The following is a 15856-nucleotide window of genomic DNA, read 5'->3' as shown; positions in this document are numbered from 1 at the left end:
CCATCTCCACCTCCAATTCCATTTCTTCATGGCGTGAGAGGTGCCAAGTGACGGCACGCATGACGCGATATCTTTTTTTTTTTTTTTTTTTTTTGTGCAACTCTCTCGTGTCCCATGACTGTTTTATTTGAATTTTTTCGGGTGAAGAGGCAGAAAGTGTATGGGAAAAAGAAGGTAGGGAAACGAGAAGGGGACTAAAGCGGCATAGGCCATATGGCATTTTAAATAAATTTGCTAGCAGTAGCTATCACCGAAAACTTCTCTCTGACAGAATGACGTAGAGTTTTATTTTTAAACAAATCATTACCGAAAAATAATAAAAAATAAAATAAAAAGGTTTGTTTAATTTACCTATTGACGCTCGTTTTTTTTGGCCTAGCTAAGCTAAGACCCTGCACTAAGCCCAAACAAACTTTTTGGCAAGTAACCAAAACTTACAGGCCTACACTTGAAGAAAATTGTAGCCTTATGAATAAAAGATCTAAAAAGTGCAATTTATTTATTTATTTATTTTATTTTTGTATATTTTCTTTATACAGAAAGTTAAAATTATTGTCAGATAAAGATAAAGGGAAAAAGTTTCCATTGAAATTATGTGATTTTCATACTCTATCATTTCTTTTAGTGTATATAGTTTTAATTTTATCTAAATGCGTTTATCCCCGCCAACAAAAGTTCAAAAATTATATGGACTAGCGTAAATGATTAACAACAATTAGAGCTAAACAAACCGCAAAATGTTGGCCATATATGTATACATATATATGCTATACCTGAATGTATAACTTTATAGGCATTACATGTACCTATGAATCTGTGTGGGGTGGCGCCAGGGGGGGTAGTAAAAACTTGCAAGCCATTTGAGGTTACACCTAGATCAATTTATGATGTTGTAAATTTTAGGCATATTTTTCCCTAATAAATATTCGTTTGCTTTAATGACTTAGAGGGGTGGGGGAGGGGGATGGGGTTGGGGTTGGGTAGGGAAGTGTGGCAGAGTTGAGAGCATTTGAAAGTGTCTAAAAATAACAAGAGGCAGTAAAACTTGTGTTAATATTTTGCCAGCTGTTCGGAGCAAAAAAAAAATACATCATACATATATAAACGAATTAAAGACAAAATCAATTAAATTAATAATATCAAAATAAAATAACAAAATATGACAATGATGAAAATGGCGACAAAGGGAGGGCAAGGAAGGCAAGGAAGCCGAGCAAGGCAAAGATGATGATGACGATAAGAGGCTAAAATGGGCTTTAGGCATGTCAAAAATGCCACGCCTAGCACACCCAAAAAGCAAAAAAAAAGCAAAAAAAAAAAAATTATGATGATGAAGACAAACAGTGGAGAGAGGGTACAGTAGGTGGGAGATGAGGTCGAGAAGGTGTCGTGATGGTGGTGGTGGTGGTTATATAGAAAGGTGGTACCAAAAACCACCCACCGGGTAAACCATTCCATTGCGCAAACATGGCCATTTGATACGACGGCAAAGCAGAGGCCCAAACCAGGTGTTGTTGTCTTCGCGAAGGCAATGGGCGATGGACGGTTGGCCATGTGTCATGGGGCATGGGGCGTGGGGCGTGGGGCGAGGTGTGTCCATCATGAAAAGATGATACCTCGAAACAACCAACACTTCGCCCACCCTTCGATGCGTATCTAGGTATAACTAACACGCCCCTGGGAAATATCACAATGGCACGCAACAATTTAACAGAGTTTCATAACCAGAAATCCCCGAAAAAAATAGAAAAAAATAAAAATAAATAACCAAATAACTTAGATCCTAGAAATCGCTTTGGGGTGTTAAATTTTCCATCTTATTTGACCCCAGAAAGATAGCAAAACTAGCGTTAAGTTTGGTACTCTGCGGAATAATTGAAAATTATGAAAACCATGATGAATAGTTAAAATCTGGGTAACCAAAATAGGGCGAAACCAATTGCGCTTTGTGTTTGCCCTTCATCTAACAAGATGACATTGCTTGTGTGTGTGTGTGTGTGTGTGTTTGAGGTGTTGCCAAACTAGCGACCAAAATCAATATACCCCTTGGCCATTGACCATTCGGCCGTTCGGCCAAGTAAAGTCGCTAAAAAATTTTGTCACTAAAGACCTTGGCTGGTTTATCATTTGCACACAAATTGCCAAGCTATGAAAACTAATAATGTAATTAAAAAGTTGACAAAGTTGTCAGATGGAACGACAAGCCAAACGAGCCGTTTGGCCGTAACTCAACAAGTGCAAGGTTTTTAAAACGCAAATAAGCAACGACTATTAGTATATACATATCTAAATACACTTATACACATACTATGTATACATATATATGGTTAATAGTTATGGGTAAACGTTGACTAGTGACAGACGAATAGACGGCAAATCCAAATTCAGCTGGATCTGGCTTCGGCTCTGGATCTGGAAGAGTAGCAGTCGCAACATCGAATGATGCTCGAATGGATGGCTCAATGATGAGTCAGTTAAAATGCAAAAAGAAAAAGAAAAAAAACAGAAAGACGAAAAGGCAACCAGAACATTTACAACAAAACAACAAAAAAAAAAAGAAACTCTACATAAGGGAAATACACAGAAGAAAACCAAACCGCACTTCTGAATATATTCAAATTTACATTCATTCATTGATAATTCCCACCAGAAACTTGTTTCATCCCACAAAACTAAACATACTTTAGCTTATACTACAGTCCCACCCAACAATTATGACGAATAATTAAAAATTTAAATATAAAATACTTGACTTAAGACTATGGACTCTGGAGAAAAGTCTTAATGTATACAAATTTTATATAAGAAATTATCATTATCTTTTTAAAAAGTGGCTCTTCTTCGTCTGAATTGGTTGTAATTCTTATCTAGTTTTAGCATTGCAATGCTAGAGTCAACAGCAAAATGAATTTTTAAGTATAATAACTTATTTTGCTATGGATCTTCTTTCAAACCAAATCATTGATAACCATTTTATGTATTCATTTTGCTGACCAACAAAACTAACCTCAATAACAACGATTTGAACTTATACTTATGTAGGTAAGAATATTTCTCAAACTAGAGACGATCTGAATATTTGAACCTCCGATTACAGCCTTTGTAGTCCTTAAAGTATATTCTGATATGTGGCTCAAGATTTCAGGTATCATTAGCTTTATTAATCTTTAAGTATCTCATGCTAATTATGTATTTTTTTCAAGTGTAGTTGGCGGCAAAATTTCAAAGTTGGGGGAAGATGCGAGCTGTTGCAGCATTGCACCAAAAAGAAAGAAAACAAAAAACCAACAGCAACAAGGAAGCCAGAGGAAGACATCACAAAAGATGATGATGCTGCTGCTGCTGCTGCTGCTCATGATGATGAGGATGATGCACCCGCAGACAGCAGACATAAAATCCCAAAGACAAGCAAATAAAAGTGACTCAAGTTCTTCGCACTAACTTGGAAATTCTAAAATTGCACTTGGAAAACAAAAAAAAAAAAAGGAAACATTTAACTTTGGCAAATTGAATGATTATGTTAAAGATGGAGGAGGAGGAAGGTTCTGGGGCAAGGGCAGTAGACGGCTGCTGTTGTTGCTGCTTCTTGGGGTCGGTTTTGGGGGTTGGGCCCAGAAGCTTTTTATTATAATTATGCTTGACTCTCTATGTATGGGGTTTTTGGTATGCTTCAGCCTCTTCTGCCTCTTCCTCTTCATCATCATCATCATCAACATCATCGTTGGTTGGTTGTAGGTTCTATATTTTTTTTTTTTGCTGTTTTTATGATGATCTCATCGATTGCATCAGATTTCATTCTTTTTGGCTGAGTTTTTGTTTTTCTTTGCGTTTTTGTTGTGTTTAATGCAGAATTGGAATTCCGAATCGGAATAATATCAAATTAGCTGTTGGCATGCGACAGACAAGGTGACGATATCACACAAATACATAAATTTATGTTATTTCATCGTTCGTTGCATTGGAGCGGCTCAGGTAGATGAAATGTTTTGTGCTGACTTTTTTTTTTGGTGTTTTGAGCAAATTGATTGATCTGCAGGCAAACCGAAAATTCGAAAATTGTCGCGAATCAATCGAGTGACTCGACTCGATTCTACTCGGTCCGTGTGGATTGCTACCTGCCTGCCTGTCTCTACAGGTCTCTTCATTTACGTTGATTTTGTCAGTTTCGGTTGACATCTTTTTCGATTGGTCTAAAAGTTGGAAGAGCAGAGAAGTAGCCCGATTTCAGCCACTTTGGATGACCCATTAGAATGGATTCAATGGCTTGGCTTGGACCTTAGCTTTTGAAATGATTCTTTCAGTCTCATTTGACATCGTTTGTTGGGTCTTCTGGTTTTTTGGGTGTGTTTCTTTTTTTGTGGACAACTTCTTTTCTGTTTCTCATAAATATTAAAGATTTGCATATGAATTTGATTTAAATTTTAAACTGTTAGTTCTTTTTCTTTATGGATGGAAATGCTAATCAGTTTATTCTATTTCAATTTTCTTTTCCTCTCTCTCTCTCTCTCTCTCTCTCTATGTAATGAGAACGAGAACCCATTGACCTCTCGTTTGTATCTTTCCCCCTTCTAACCCCCTTTCAACACGTTGGCTTCCTTCCTTGCGCCTCATTCAATTTCTCATTAAACTTAAGCAGGGAATTTAAAATTTGTTGTTGTTTTTGTTATTATTATTATTGCAAGCATTTTGGTTTTGTATTGTGTTTGTTATTGTTATTGTGTGTATGTGTGTGTTTTTTTTTTTTTGCATTTCAAGTGGAACGGGAACGGGAACGAAAACGAGAATTGGAGCTACATATTGTACATGATGTCATCTTAAAAAATGCCAATGAAAACAAGGCGCAAAAAATTTGCTATATTAAAATAAAAAAAACTAAAAATGACAATTGCAGTGGCAACTAATTGGTCATTAGACAAAAGATCGTGTTACAAATTTCATTAAGTTTTAAAGTGCGAAATTATAAATTTATTTAAGCCCCCTTATTATTTTTTGTTTTTCAAGTCCATTGGGAAATGGTCTATTTTTCTACCAGTGACTCGATTGAATGATTGTCTTAACTTATGAAATTTAGCTAAACATTTTGTATATAGACAAAAAAAACAAAATTTTATATAGACTAGTAACTTTTTCTTTAATCAGTTAATAATCAGCAATTAGTTTTTTTGCCTCTAAAAGGATAAACCCCGACACGAATTTCATATTTGAATAGGTAATTTTCTTAGATTTCCCTTTTTTTCTGATGATTTTCGATAACCCAGTTCCCTTGCCCATATAAATCTAGTGAATTAAATTTAGTTAATTAATGAATTTTCAATTTCTTAAGGATCTAAAAAGAAAATAATTTTTGAAAAATTTTCAATAACAACTGTTTCATCAGCTTACTTATCTGAAAATATATATTTTAAAATATATGTTTAATTTTTTATCAACAAATAATAATAATTTTAAAGAAATTTGTTAGACTCGATAGTCGATTTTAAGAAATGTTGATTTTTGACAAGCTGGCGGAATGTGAAAAAGGCTTTTTGGGCCAAAATAACACAAAATTCGGTGACAAAACTGCATTTTGTTGTGTAGAATATTTCAAAAAATCAAGGCAATCGTTAGTTTTAGAGATATTAGAGACACAACTCCATTAAACACTCGCAGCACATGGATATTCAATCATTTTCATTGAATTAATATTCATATATTTATATTTTTATTATCTACTTCTAAAAATTTTGGTTTCCCATTTAAAATGTAGTCCCGACATGATAAATGGTTTAGGACACAATGTTTGACAAACAAAATTAATCTGTCAATGTCCATTGTGCAAATATTATATACTATGCCGTATGTTTTCAGGAATGACTAAAAATCCGACGTGACGTCAAGATCTATATCTATGCTCAGCACTTAAATCAAGTTTAAATACTTTAAATAAGCAAATGTCATAAAGTAAAAGCCTTGTTTTCAAAATTTTTAGACTTAGGTATATATTATCCTCAGTACCGAATGTTAACAAACATATGCTAAATATTGGAATGTTGAAAATTTCAATTCAATCGCGACAAAAATAAAAACAACAACAAAAAAATTGTATATGATTATCAATTGTATTTTAAGACCTGATATCTTATCAATCATACTTTATTCTATGGTTACGTAGAATCGCGTAACAATGGGCAACAGCAGAACAGAACAGAACAGAACAGAAATTCACTACGATTAGTCATAAATGGATGGAATGGATTGGACAGGGAGGAGGCTGATGGAATAGGTGAAGAAAGCAAGACGAGTGTAATCAAAACATGAAATCTTACGGAAATATAACGGAAATCGTATTATACCTTTTGGTTTCAACCTCAATCACATCTACATATGTATGTACATACAGAAGCCCCCAGCCCCCAGCTCCATCCCCCGCAACCTCCATCCCCAATCTCAGGCAATCTCATTCCCTCCATTCGCGTTTCAATATCCCATACATAGCACCTGGTCAGTGACAGGTGATTGTGGGTGTGGGTGGGTCAAGGGGGGATGGGGGGGGAAGGAGATGGATAGAATATTTATTTGATTCTTACAAAAGTTTTATACGTATACACATACAAGCATACGCATTTGTATGTGTGTATTGCATGTAGATATATATTTGGTTTACAATCCCGAAACAAACAAAAATAAATATAAAATAAAATCAAACAAATGTTTAAAGTGAATTGTTTATAATTTTTATGCTGTTGTTGTTGTTGTTGTTGTTAATGTTGTTGCTTTTGGGGTATGCCAAGAATAAAACGCAGCACATTTTGTTTTTACGGGTCGATTAATCGAAACACAGGAAGTTCAGTTAATAGCAACAGAACCAAACCAAAGTCAGTCCCCTAAAACAGAACAGAACAGAATAGACCAGACGAGACCCAACAAAAACAACAACAACAACAGCAACCTAAAGGGAAGAAGCGAGGTTGCCAAAACTCTACAATTGACCCACGTTAAATGAAATTTGTTAATAGTTTTACTCACCTTTTCTGCAAACTCTTCACGCGGACGCCGGGAAATAGTTGGAGCACTGCTCATTACCTCTTTTGTAGGCGATGGTGTCATGATATTTGAAGTAATTTTGTGATTTTTTTTATTTGCAATTCTTATGTTTTAAAAAGTATTTGTTAGTTGCCAATGCCAATTACTCTAATTCTTTTTGCTTTTGTCTCGTATTGCTTTTGGTTACACTTTTTGATTTAATTTTTTTCTATTCGATTTCTAGATAAAACATTAAAAAAAAAACAGAACCAAAAAAAAAACAATTTAATTTATAATAACATTTTATCAGTTTTCAGGGCAAATTTGTTTTCGTTTTTTTGTTTTTTTTTGTTTTCTATAAACAAATTATGGCGTAGTCGGTGAAATATGTCGCTAATGGGAAAATGTTACGCGTAAATTTTGTTTGTTTTTGTTTTTATTTTATTGGTTTTTTGCAAAATTTTGTTTCACTAACTGTTTTGATCGAGTTGGTCTGGTGGTGGTGGTGGTGCACAGGTGGGTGGTTTTTAGGTGATTCAGGTGGCTACTTCATCCTCCTCGGCCCCCCCTCTGACTGAGTTAAAGTTCATGGTCAATTTCAAGTTAATCGCTTGATTGAACGACGATAAAAACAAAAAATATATTATGTATGTACTTCACGGTATAGTGACTTGACCCCGAATGACCTAATGTTCATATCGCGCATCTACATTTCCGTTACTACATAACTTATAGACGTCTAACTGACTGTAAATATGTGAATGTGAGTTATTTTCATAGAAACAATTTCAAACCAAATGACACACAAATGCCAATTGTTGTTAATGGTATCATAATTATTTAAAGAATTGACGGCATCACGATACGAAAAAGAAAAGGTAAATGCCTGGCGCCAAAAACCACAAAACATGAAGCCGGCCGGCAAAAAAAAATTCTTTCAATTAACCAAATACAACAAAAAAAAAAAAATGAATTTTTGGTTTTGCAGGCCTCCCCAACACGGCCTTCAGAAGTTTTATAAAATTCTAATTGAAATTCAATTGGTCAGCAGAGAGGTTCTTGTATATATATATATATGTGTGTGTGTGTGTATATAAGGTAGTATATATGTATATAATTATGGCCTTTAGGGCTCGTCGACGTCATCAGTGTGTAGCAGCAACAGTTTGTTGAAGGAGACTCATACACACACACACACACACACACACACACACTCAGAGAGAGACACACACTCCCTGGCACACACACCGGTTAAACTTGTTATCGCGCCTGCAAGAACCTCAGAAGAAACTCTCTAGGCCGTTGCCGGTTCGGTCACAAACGAGTTCTGGAGCGGCACAGGGCTTAGAGACCGACAACAGCGTCGACCATCACCATCCACCAGCACCAGCCGCAGCAGCAGCACCACCACCACCACCACCAAGCAGCACCACCAGCTAAAACTGAAGTGCTTTATTTTGATACACTCTCGTACATACGAGAATGTAGGTACGTCTATGTATGTATGAATGACGTTATTCTTAGACACACTAAACACACTCCATACACACACCAACACACACACACACTCCACACACACACACACACACACATGGACAACACACAACACTCAAAGCCCAAGCCCTGAGTGCTGCTGTTCTGCTGTTTTGCTACTTAGAAATTTACTTTAAATTAAAAACAAACGAAAGTAAATCAACAAAAATGAAACAAAAACACGTAGGGAAAACACAACAACGTTCAAAATGAAATGAAACGCGCGCGCTCTCTGTTCAAAACACTTCAAACGACGAGCAACAACTAAAACAGCCGGAATCAACCAACCAACCATCAAGCCATCCAGCCAGCAAGCCCAAGCAATCCGACCGACCGACCGACCGACCGACCACCGGGGCAAGTTATAACTGCCACTTCAACATTCAAACAGCAAAGCGAACGAGTGAGCGAGATGACATACTATGGGGGAGCATGTGGAAGAGAGAGAAAACAGTTCAATTTCATATGTTAAGTCGACCATATAAATACCCTTTAGTACCCAAAGTAAGGCTCGAACTCATTGTATATCTTAGCGGCTCACACAATGCTTCCTTCCTACCTCAAATCATATACACTTAACAGATCTGGGCAGGAAGTGAAAATATTTCTTATGAATATAATTAGATACTTAAAAACAAACATAAAGTAAAGCAGAATTATAAGTTTGATAATTAATTAATTAATAATTTCTTAATATTTTAGATTTGTCATTTTTCGGGTTGCTAGAATACTACATATATGATCTATACTTTCAACAAGAAATGTGATACAATTTTTAGAACTTTCCGCCCTGAGCATTTCCCACAAATTCAAATCCCGAACATAATTTTTTTATGAAATGTTTTATGCCGATGCGGAAAACTGAAAAGGTCTTAATATTTGTTTAAATAAATTCTCAGTTAACTACTAAAATAGCGTATTTTGTCGCTAGTAATCATATTTATTCGTTACATAATAATATTCTGAACGGGAAAATTTAGCAAATTGTCCGATAATGACATTTTCAAATGCTCAAACAATTTTGTGAAATATCTAAAAAAAAAAACGTTTTATATTTTATTGTATTTTGTTTTTTTAATAATAATCATGTTTTTGGTCAATGAACATACAAATATATCGATTAAATTGACTACGTTTTGAAATTAATATGCAATAAGTTCATATTAATGTAATACTTTCTTTTTGCAAAGTAATGAAAACTATTTTCAAATGTTTCAAATCGTATTAGCCCGTCCCTTTATTATTGGGCGTAAGGTCCGGACTATATCTAGGCCGTAAAAGGTCTCACTAACTTATACATTCCTATTTTTACCGATACTGAGAATACACAGAACAATACTCCGTTTTCAGCCATATCCATTGATTCCTTAGACAATAACTATCAGAGTTTCTGAAGAGTAGCTAATGACATGGGGATAATTATTATTAAAAAATAACTTTCATTATCGAAAACATATGGCTTATATATGCTTAAATCTGACTTAGATCGCATCATTTTATACATTCTTAATAAACCCCTTGATTTCTTAAAAAAAAAAAAAACTGAAACGTGCTTTTAGTCTCAATATACTCTTCAATTTCGAAGCTACAGGGAAGCAAGGTGCATATGGATGAACTAACGACTTGTGTATACACTAAACTTTTGAACCATAGATGGTGATAATTATAGAGAAAATTATAAAAAAAAAGTTCAAGTTTAAATTGTTAGTTTTTAATTATTACAAGAAAATTCTCTAAATGTAATATGAAATATTTTAATAAAAGAATTAAAACATTTATTTAATCTTTTTTGCAGTTTTTTTTGAGTAAACCACATTGAAAAAGTCGAAATTTTGAGACCATCTAGTTTAGAAAAGCAGTTAAAAAGAACTTTGCAAGTATTTTCAACTATGTATTTAATTATTTTACTTATTAAAGTGTATAAAACATCGCGAACACTTTTCTTCCTTTTTTTTTTTGCAATGTGCCTGGGGTGGGGAGGGGGAAGTAGCAACTGGGCTTTAGAGAACTATTAACAAGAGGAAATAGTTAGTAGTAGACCTACGAATATAATGTATCGATAAACATCGATATAACATTGTTTTACCATGGGAATGGAGGGGGGGAAATTGGATACTTGATTAAATTGCTACGACTGCTGTTCGTCTAAGCAAAATCAACGCTACGCGTGAAATAGTTAATAATTTATTTTAAATTGGCACTAATACATAAGTAAATATTTTCCGCACATACACATATTCAAGCTATCCATTCATCCATTAGCCAACGGTTATGGCATTTTCCACTTGCCGTATTTGAGTTTGAAGCTCTTGGATATGTTGCTCCGATCGTTGTATATCTCCGGTAATCTGTTGCAGACGTGACAGCACATTCTTTAGCTTCTCTCCGTCAATTTGGACCTCCAGATCGCGTATCTCCTTGGTGACATTTCCCGTGAGACTGACGCATTCGACCAGCTCACTGCAATTGCTATGCAATTGGGCTAACAACTTGTATGCCTTCTTTGCATGAAGATCATGTTTGGCGCTCTGAAAGAGCAGATCATCGGTGTAATTAAATTGACGCTGCAATTGGGCATTGACCACATTGAGTTGTTTTTGCAATTGCCGTGTATCGTCGAGAACTTTAAAGATATCCTCGCGTTGTTTCCGTATATTCTTGATAAACTCATGGATACGCCGTGTGTACTCCTGGCGTGGAGCTACCGATTGTGTTGCATTTTTTAAGGAAGAATTCAATTCGTTATGTTGCTGACTTTTGGCAATGATTTCCTGTTCGAGTTTCTCAATAGAGTTGCGTATAATTTGAACCTGTTGGGCCTCCTGGGCATTTCGTAATGTTGACAATGTGTCCAACAACGGTCGACGATAGTCCTGCCATTGCTGATTAAGTGTTTGACGTTTGTTTTCGGTTGCTTCTACCAGGGCTTCAAGTTTACCCACATTCTCTTCTGGTTCTGATAATACCAGAGAAAGTTTTTCATGTGACTTAAGCTTAGATTCAATAGTTTCCTTTTCTTGAGAAGCAGTCGTTTCTCTGATCTTAAGTTCATTCAATTTTGATGTAACCATTTTACGATGATTTAGCATAATCTCAGTTTGAGTACGAAGCTCTTGGACTTCTTGACCCAAGAGTTCTAATGGTGTCGTTGTCGTCGACGTCGCCGTCGCCTCTGAGCTGTTGTCTTGGGCTGCTTTTTCCGCAGTTGTTGACGTTTGGGTTGGGCTTGTTGGTAAAGCTTTCCCCACCAAATCATCACTGGTTGAAGTCAAAGTCACTGGATCCATCGAAGGTAGATCACCCCAACGTTCCAGATCGTTTTTGTGCATAACCGAGGCTATCAGATCGTAGCAATTTGCCGATGTCTGCTGAAACAGATTGGGTGCCTGCTGATCAAAATATTGTTGGACTTCTTTGCTTCTATCCTCGGGATTGGCTGATGGCACATTGAGATTCAATTGCGGCTCAAAGCTAATGCACTGGCTATTGCATCCCAAGGACTTTCTATTGGCCACCATTCGACAGAATTGCGGTACCCAAGGCATCTTCAATTGAGCCTTTAGTTTCTGTCGTATCTGACGCTCCAGCTGTTCCCTGCTGCTCAGAGGATGTGATGTTCGATTTGCATCATCTTCCGATTGGCGTTCCCGTGGCAATTGCTCAATGAGGAACATTAGAAGACGCCGCAGCTCTACTGGATTGGGATAGAGGAATGTCTGATAGCCAATGTCGCCGCGATAGCCACTCTCCTGGCATCTTTCGGCCAATATGGTGGCCACATTGAATCTTTGAGCCATGGCCATGGGTAGACTTCGGGGAAGATCTTTGAGAGATTGACCTCTAAGGGATATTAATTTAAAAATATAATTTATTCATGTACATTAATCGGTATGTACATTTCCGGCTAAACTTACGATATCTCTTGCAAACAGCTGGCTACAGCGCGAACGACAAGTGCTGGCGTAAAATTTGCCAGCTCCTCCGTCGGCTCAATGCTGGCATCGATTTGATGCAGCTGATGCATTATAATTTTATCCACTTCATCCATCCTAATATGAATACATAAACAAGTCTAACTTCAGGTCCAAGCAACACCAACAAAAAAAAAATAATAATGACTGGCGATGCCAGATGGCAAAGTTTGCAAACAGCAATGACACTATGGCGCCATCTATACATCTCAATACCCAAACAGTCTGGCAGTGCCGCAAAAAACTGCCAAATTTAAAAACCAATTCAAATAATGATTTGACAAATAAAGTTTTGAAAACGCTAACATATAAAAATTAAACCAAAATAAAAAATTACTTTTTGCTGTATAAGAAAGGTAAAAAAAGTAAAAAGTCGACTGATATAATTCCTCTTGACATTCAAGTAGCTTTTGATTTGGTAAGGCCAAACGTTTCTGTATATATGTAAATGTGAATAATATAGTATTTCCTTCAGAGCTAATATATATATTCGAAGCTGTGTATCTTAACGATTCTATAGATATACATGAAATCTCATAATAAAATCATCTCAGCAATCGCTGTCTGTATTCAAGACTGCTGGCTTTTGTAGGATATTCCTATGCTATGCTTTCAACTGACAGTCTGCCCTCTGATATATAGTCTAGAAACATACATATTTATGTATGTATCTCCCACTCGAATTTAACTTTTAGGAAGAACACTTTCATTGTCAAAAGAAGCTCAATGCACAGGCACAAACAACACAAAATGAATCCGTTACGATATAAATATTTCTTTCAATTATCAAAATTAAAAATCCTCCAAAAATTGTAATAAATATTTTCAATTTGTCAATTGTTCAATTTTCCTGACATCATTTCACTGACGATTGAGACCATCATGGTTAATTCCGATGCCCAGAACACTTTAGCCTCACGGACTGTGGCCAATTTCCCATTTACCGGAATGGTATATCTGATTCCATTTCTAGGGGAATACCCAGCAGGTTTAGAGGTGATGGTCAAGTTGATGCCTCTGAAAATGAAGACAGTGCAATTAAATGCTCTTAAGGGCGATGCCGCCGAATTTACCTTAGTCTTTGATATATTCGATGCCTTTTCCGAGTATGTTCCGAGGGCATTTCACGATACCGAAGCCGTGGCGAAATTACTTCTGGATGCGTCGGCGTGTGAGCAAATCGAGAAGACTATTCGACTTCAATGTATGTCATTCATTTCTGAATTTATGCGTGTGAGTAAGACAGAAGTTCTCAGACAAAATATACTGCTGCCCATCGTAAGAGTTCTATTTGAATTGATATGCAAGTAGCCGGCCGATAGCGAGGATGATGAATAGGATGGCATTATTTATGCGGAGGGGGGTCAGTCAAGCTCTCGATGAAATAGCCATGATTGTGTCAGGTGACCAACTTTTGCCACTCTTGTTTCAGTTAATGGAGCCGGCTATCCATAGTACGAACAATCTTACTCGTCGGGCAGCCTATAACTGCATGGGCACCATCTCAGAGGGTTGCACGGAGATCATATGCAAGCAATACTTGGAAATAATGTTGAATGTCATCAGAACAGGCACACAGGATCCCGATTTGAGTGTGCGTTTGAATTGAATTGATATGCAAGCAGCCGGCCGATACCCAGGATGATGAATTGGATGGCAATATTTATGCGGAGGGTGCCAGTCAAGCTCTCGATGAAATAGCCATGATTGTGTCAGGTGGTTAATTCCGATGCCCAGAACACTTTAGCCTCACGGACTGTGGCCAATTTCCCATTTACCGGAATAGTATATCTGATTCCATTTCTAGGGGAATACCCAGCAGGTGCAGAAGTGATGGTCAAGTTGATGCCTCTGAAAATGAAGACAGTGCAATTAAATGCTCTTAAGGGCGATGCCGCCGAATTTACCTTAGTCTTTGATATATTCGATGCCTTTTCCGAGTATGTTCCGAGGGCATTTCACGATACCGAAGCCGTGGCGAAATTACTTCTGGATGCGTCGGCGTGTGAGCAAATCGAGAAGACTATTCGACTTCAATGTATGTCATTCATTTCTGAATTTATGCGTGTGAGTAAGACAGAAGTTCTCAGACAAAATATACTGCTGCCCATCGTAAGAGTTCTATTTGAATTGATATGCAAGTAGCCGGCCGATAGCGAGGATGATGAATTGGATGGCAATAGTTATGCGGAGGGGGCCAGTCAAGCTCTCGATGAAATAGCTATGATTGTGTCAGGTGACCAACTTTTGCCACTCTTGTTTCAGTTAATGGAGCCGGCTATCCAAAGTACGAACAATCTTACTCGTCGAGCAGTGTATAACGGCATGGGCACCATCTCAGAGGGTTGCACGGAGATCATATGCAAGCAATACTTGGAAATAATGTTGAATGTCATCAGAACAGGCACACAGGATCCCGATTTGAGTGTGCGTTGTGTGAGAAAACAGCGAATTTATCTTAGGAAGTCTTGAAAGTCTGCATCTAAACTGAATTGATAATGTTTATATTGTTTATAAATTATATGATTTTATGTAAATTCAGAGGTTTTTTTTACCTATATGTGTACACATCTAAATTTAAGTAGAAAATGAATGTATTTGGGGTGAGCTGTAAATATTAACATTGACTAAATTAAATGAATAAATGAAAGCAAAACAAATGAAAGGTTGATGAACAAATTTATAATTTTTAGATAAGCAGAATAACCTCGATAAATATTGATATCGATCCAGGGAATGGTATTAAAAATTCCATTATTAAAATTCCATTTTGAATTTTAATAATATAACCAAACTTTTATAGAACTGTTGCATGCAATTCTCTTTACATACAGTAACAAATAACTAGAAAAACACTAATCAAACAACAGCCTAAAATCATGCTCCTATGGGTCCCTAGCCATGTTGGTATAAAGGGCAACGAATTTGCTGACGAAGCAGCAAAAACGGCGACTATATCACCCCTCTTTACGCATCCCAATTATAACAAAACAGACATAAACAGATACATACATTAAAAACCACTTCTCCAACCTAAATACACTACTAATTCAACAGACATCATGCTGGTATCAAGAGATAAACAGACATAACAAATACAATGTTGATGACTATCTTAAAAAACTAGAAATTTGCCAAATAGCTAGAAAAACCCAAATAAAACTTATAAGGCTACGACTAGGACATACGAGACTAACACACGAACACCGATTCCTTCAAAATAATCCCAACCACTGTAAATTCTGCAACACAGATTCTATTATGAATATAGAACATATCTTGAACACATGCACGGTGTTTCAAAGCTTTCGAAACCATAGCCCAAACCAAAACCATATCGCACTCCTATC

The 15856-nt window shown here is 36.4% G+C and overlaps 2 protein-coding genes and 1 long non-coding RNA gene across 4 annotated transcripts in view; all 3 read right to left on the bottom strand.

The window, feature by feature from the left end:
• LOC6643006 (four and a half LIM domains protein 2) overlaps positions 1-7223 on the bottom strand; it is a 68936-nt gene extending 61713 nt beyond the window's left edge. The window contains exon 1 of the mRNA XM_015178292.3: positions 7006-7223. Within this exon, the coding sequence (XP_015033778.1) occupies positions 7006-7086 (81 nt within the window). The 5' untranslated portion in view covers positions 7087-7223. The remainder of the gene's footprint in view (positions 1-7005) is intronic.
• Positions 7224-10675: 3452 nt separating this feature from the next.
• LOC6642994 (coiled-coil domain-containing protein 22 homolog) lies at positions 10676-12650 on the bottom strand. Its single transcript, XM_002065901.4, has 2 exons — positions 12450-12650; positions 10676-12375 (listed from the first exon to the last, which is right to left on the bottom strand). The coding sequence occupies exons 1-2, from the start codon at positions 12581-12583 to the stop codon at positions 10794-10796; spliced, it is 1716 nt and encodes a 571-aa protein (XP_002065937.1). The 5' UTR covers positions 12584-12650; the 3' UTR covers positions 10676-10793.
• Positions 12651-13291: 641 nt separating this feature from the next.
• LOC111518708 lies at positions 13292-15137 on the bottom strand. Of its 2 annotated transcripts, none has more exons than XR_006954756.1 (4): positions 15062-15137; positions 14414-14993; positions 13580-14357; positions 13292-13523 (listed from the first exon to the last, which is right to left on the bottom strand). It is a non-coding gene; the product is annotated as an uncharacterized LOC111518708 (long non-coding RNA). The 2 variants fall into 2 exon arrangements; XR_002724056.2 differs by having other exon boundaries at positions 14414-14988; positions 15062-15109.
• Between the last annotated feature and the right edge of the window lie 719 nt (positions 15138-15856).

This window comes from Drosophila willistoni (genome assembly GCF_018902025.1).
Source record: "Drosophila willistoni isolate 14030-0811.24 chromosome XR unlocalized genomic scaffold, UCI_dwil_1.1 Seg41, whole genome shotgun sequence".
NCBI lineage: Eukaryota > Metazoa > Arthropoda > Insecta > Diptera > Drosophilidae > Drosophila > Drosophila willistoni.
This window is presented reverse-complemented; position numbering and strand designations above follow the sequence as displayed.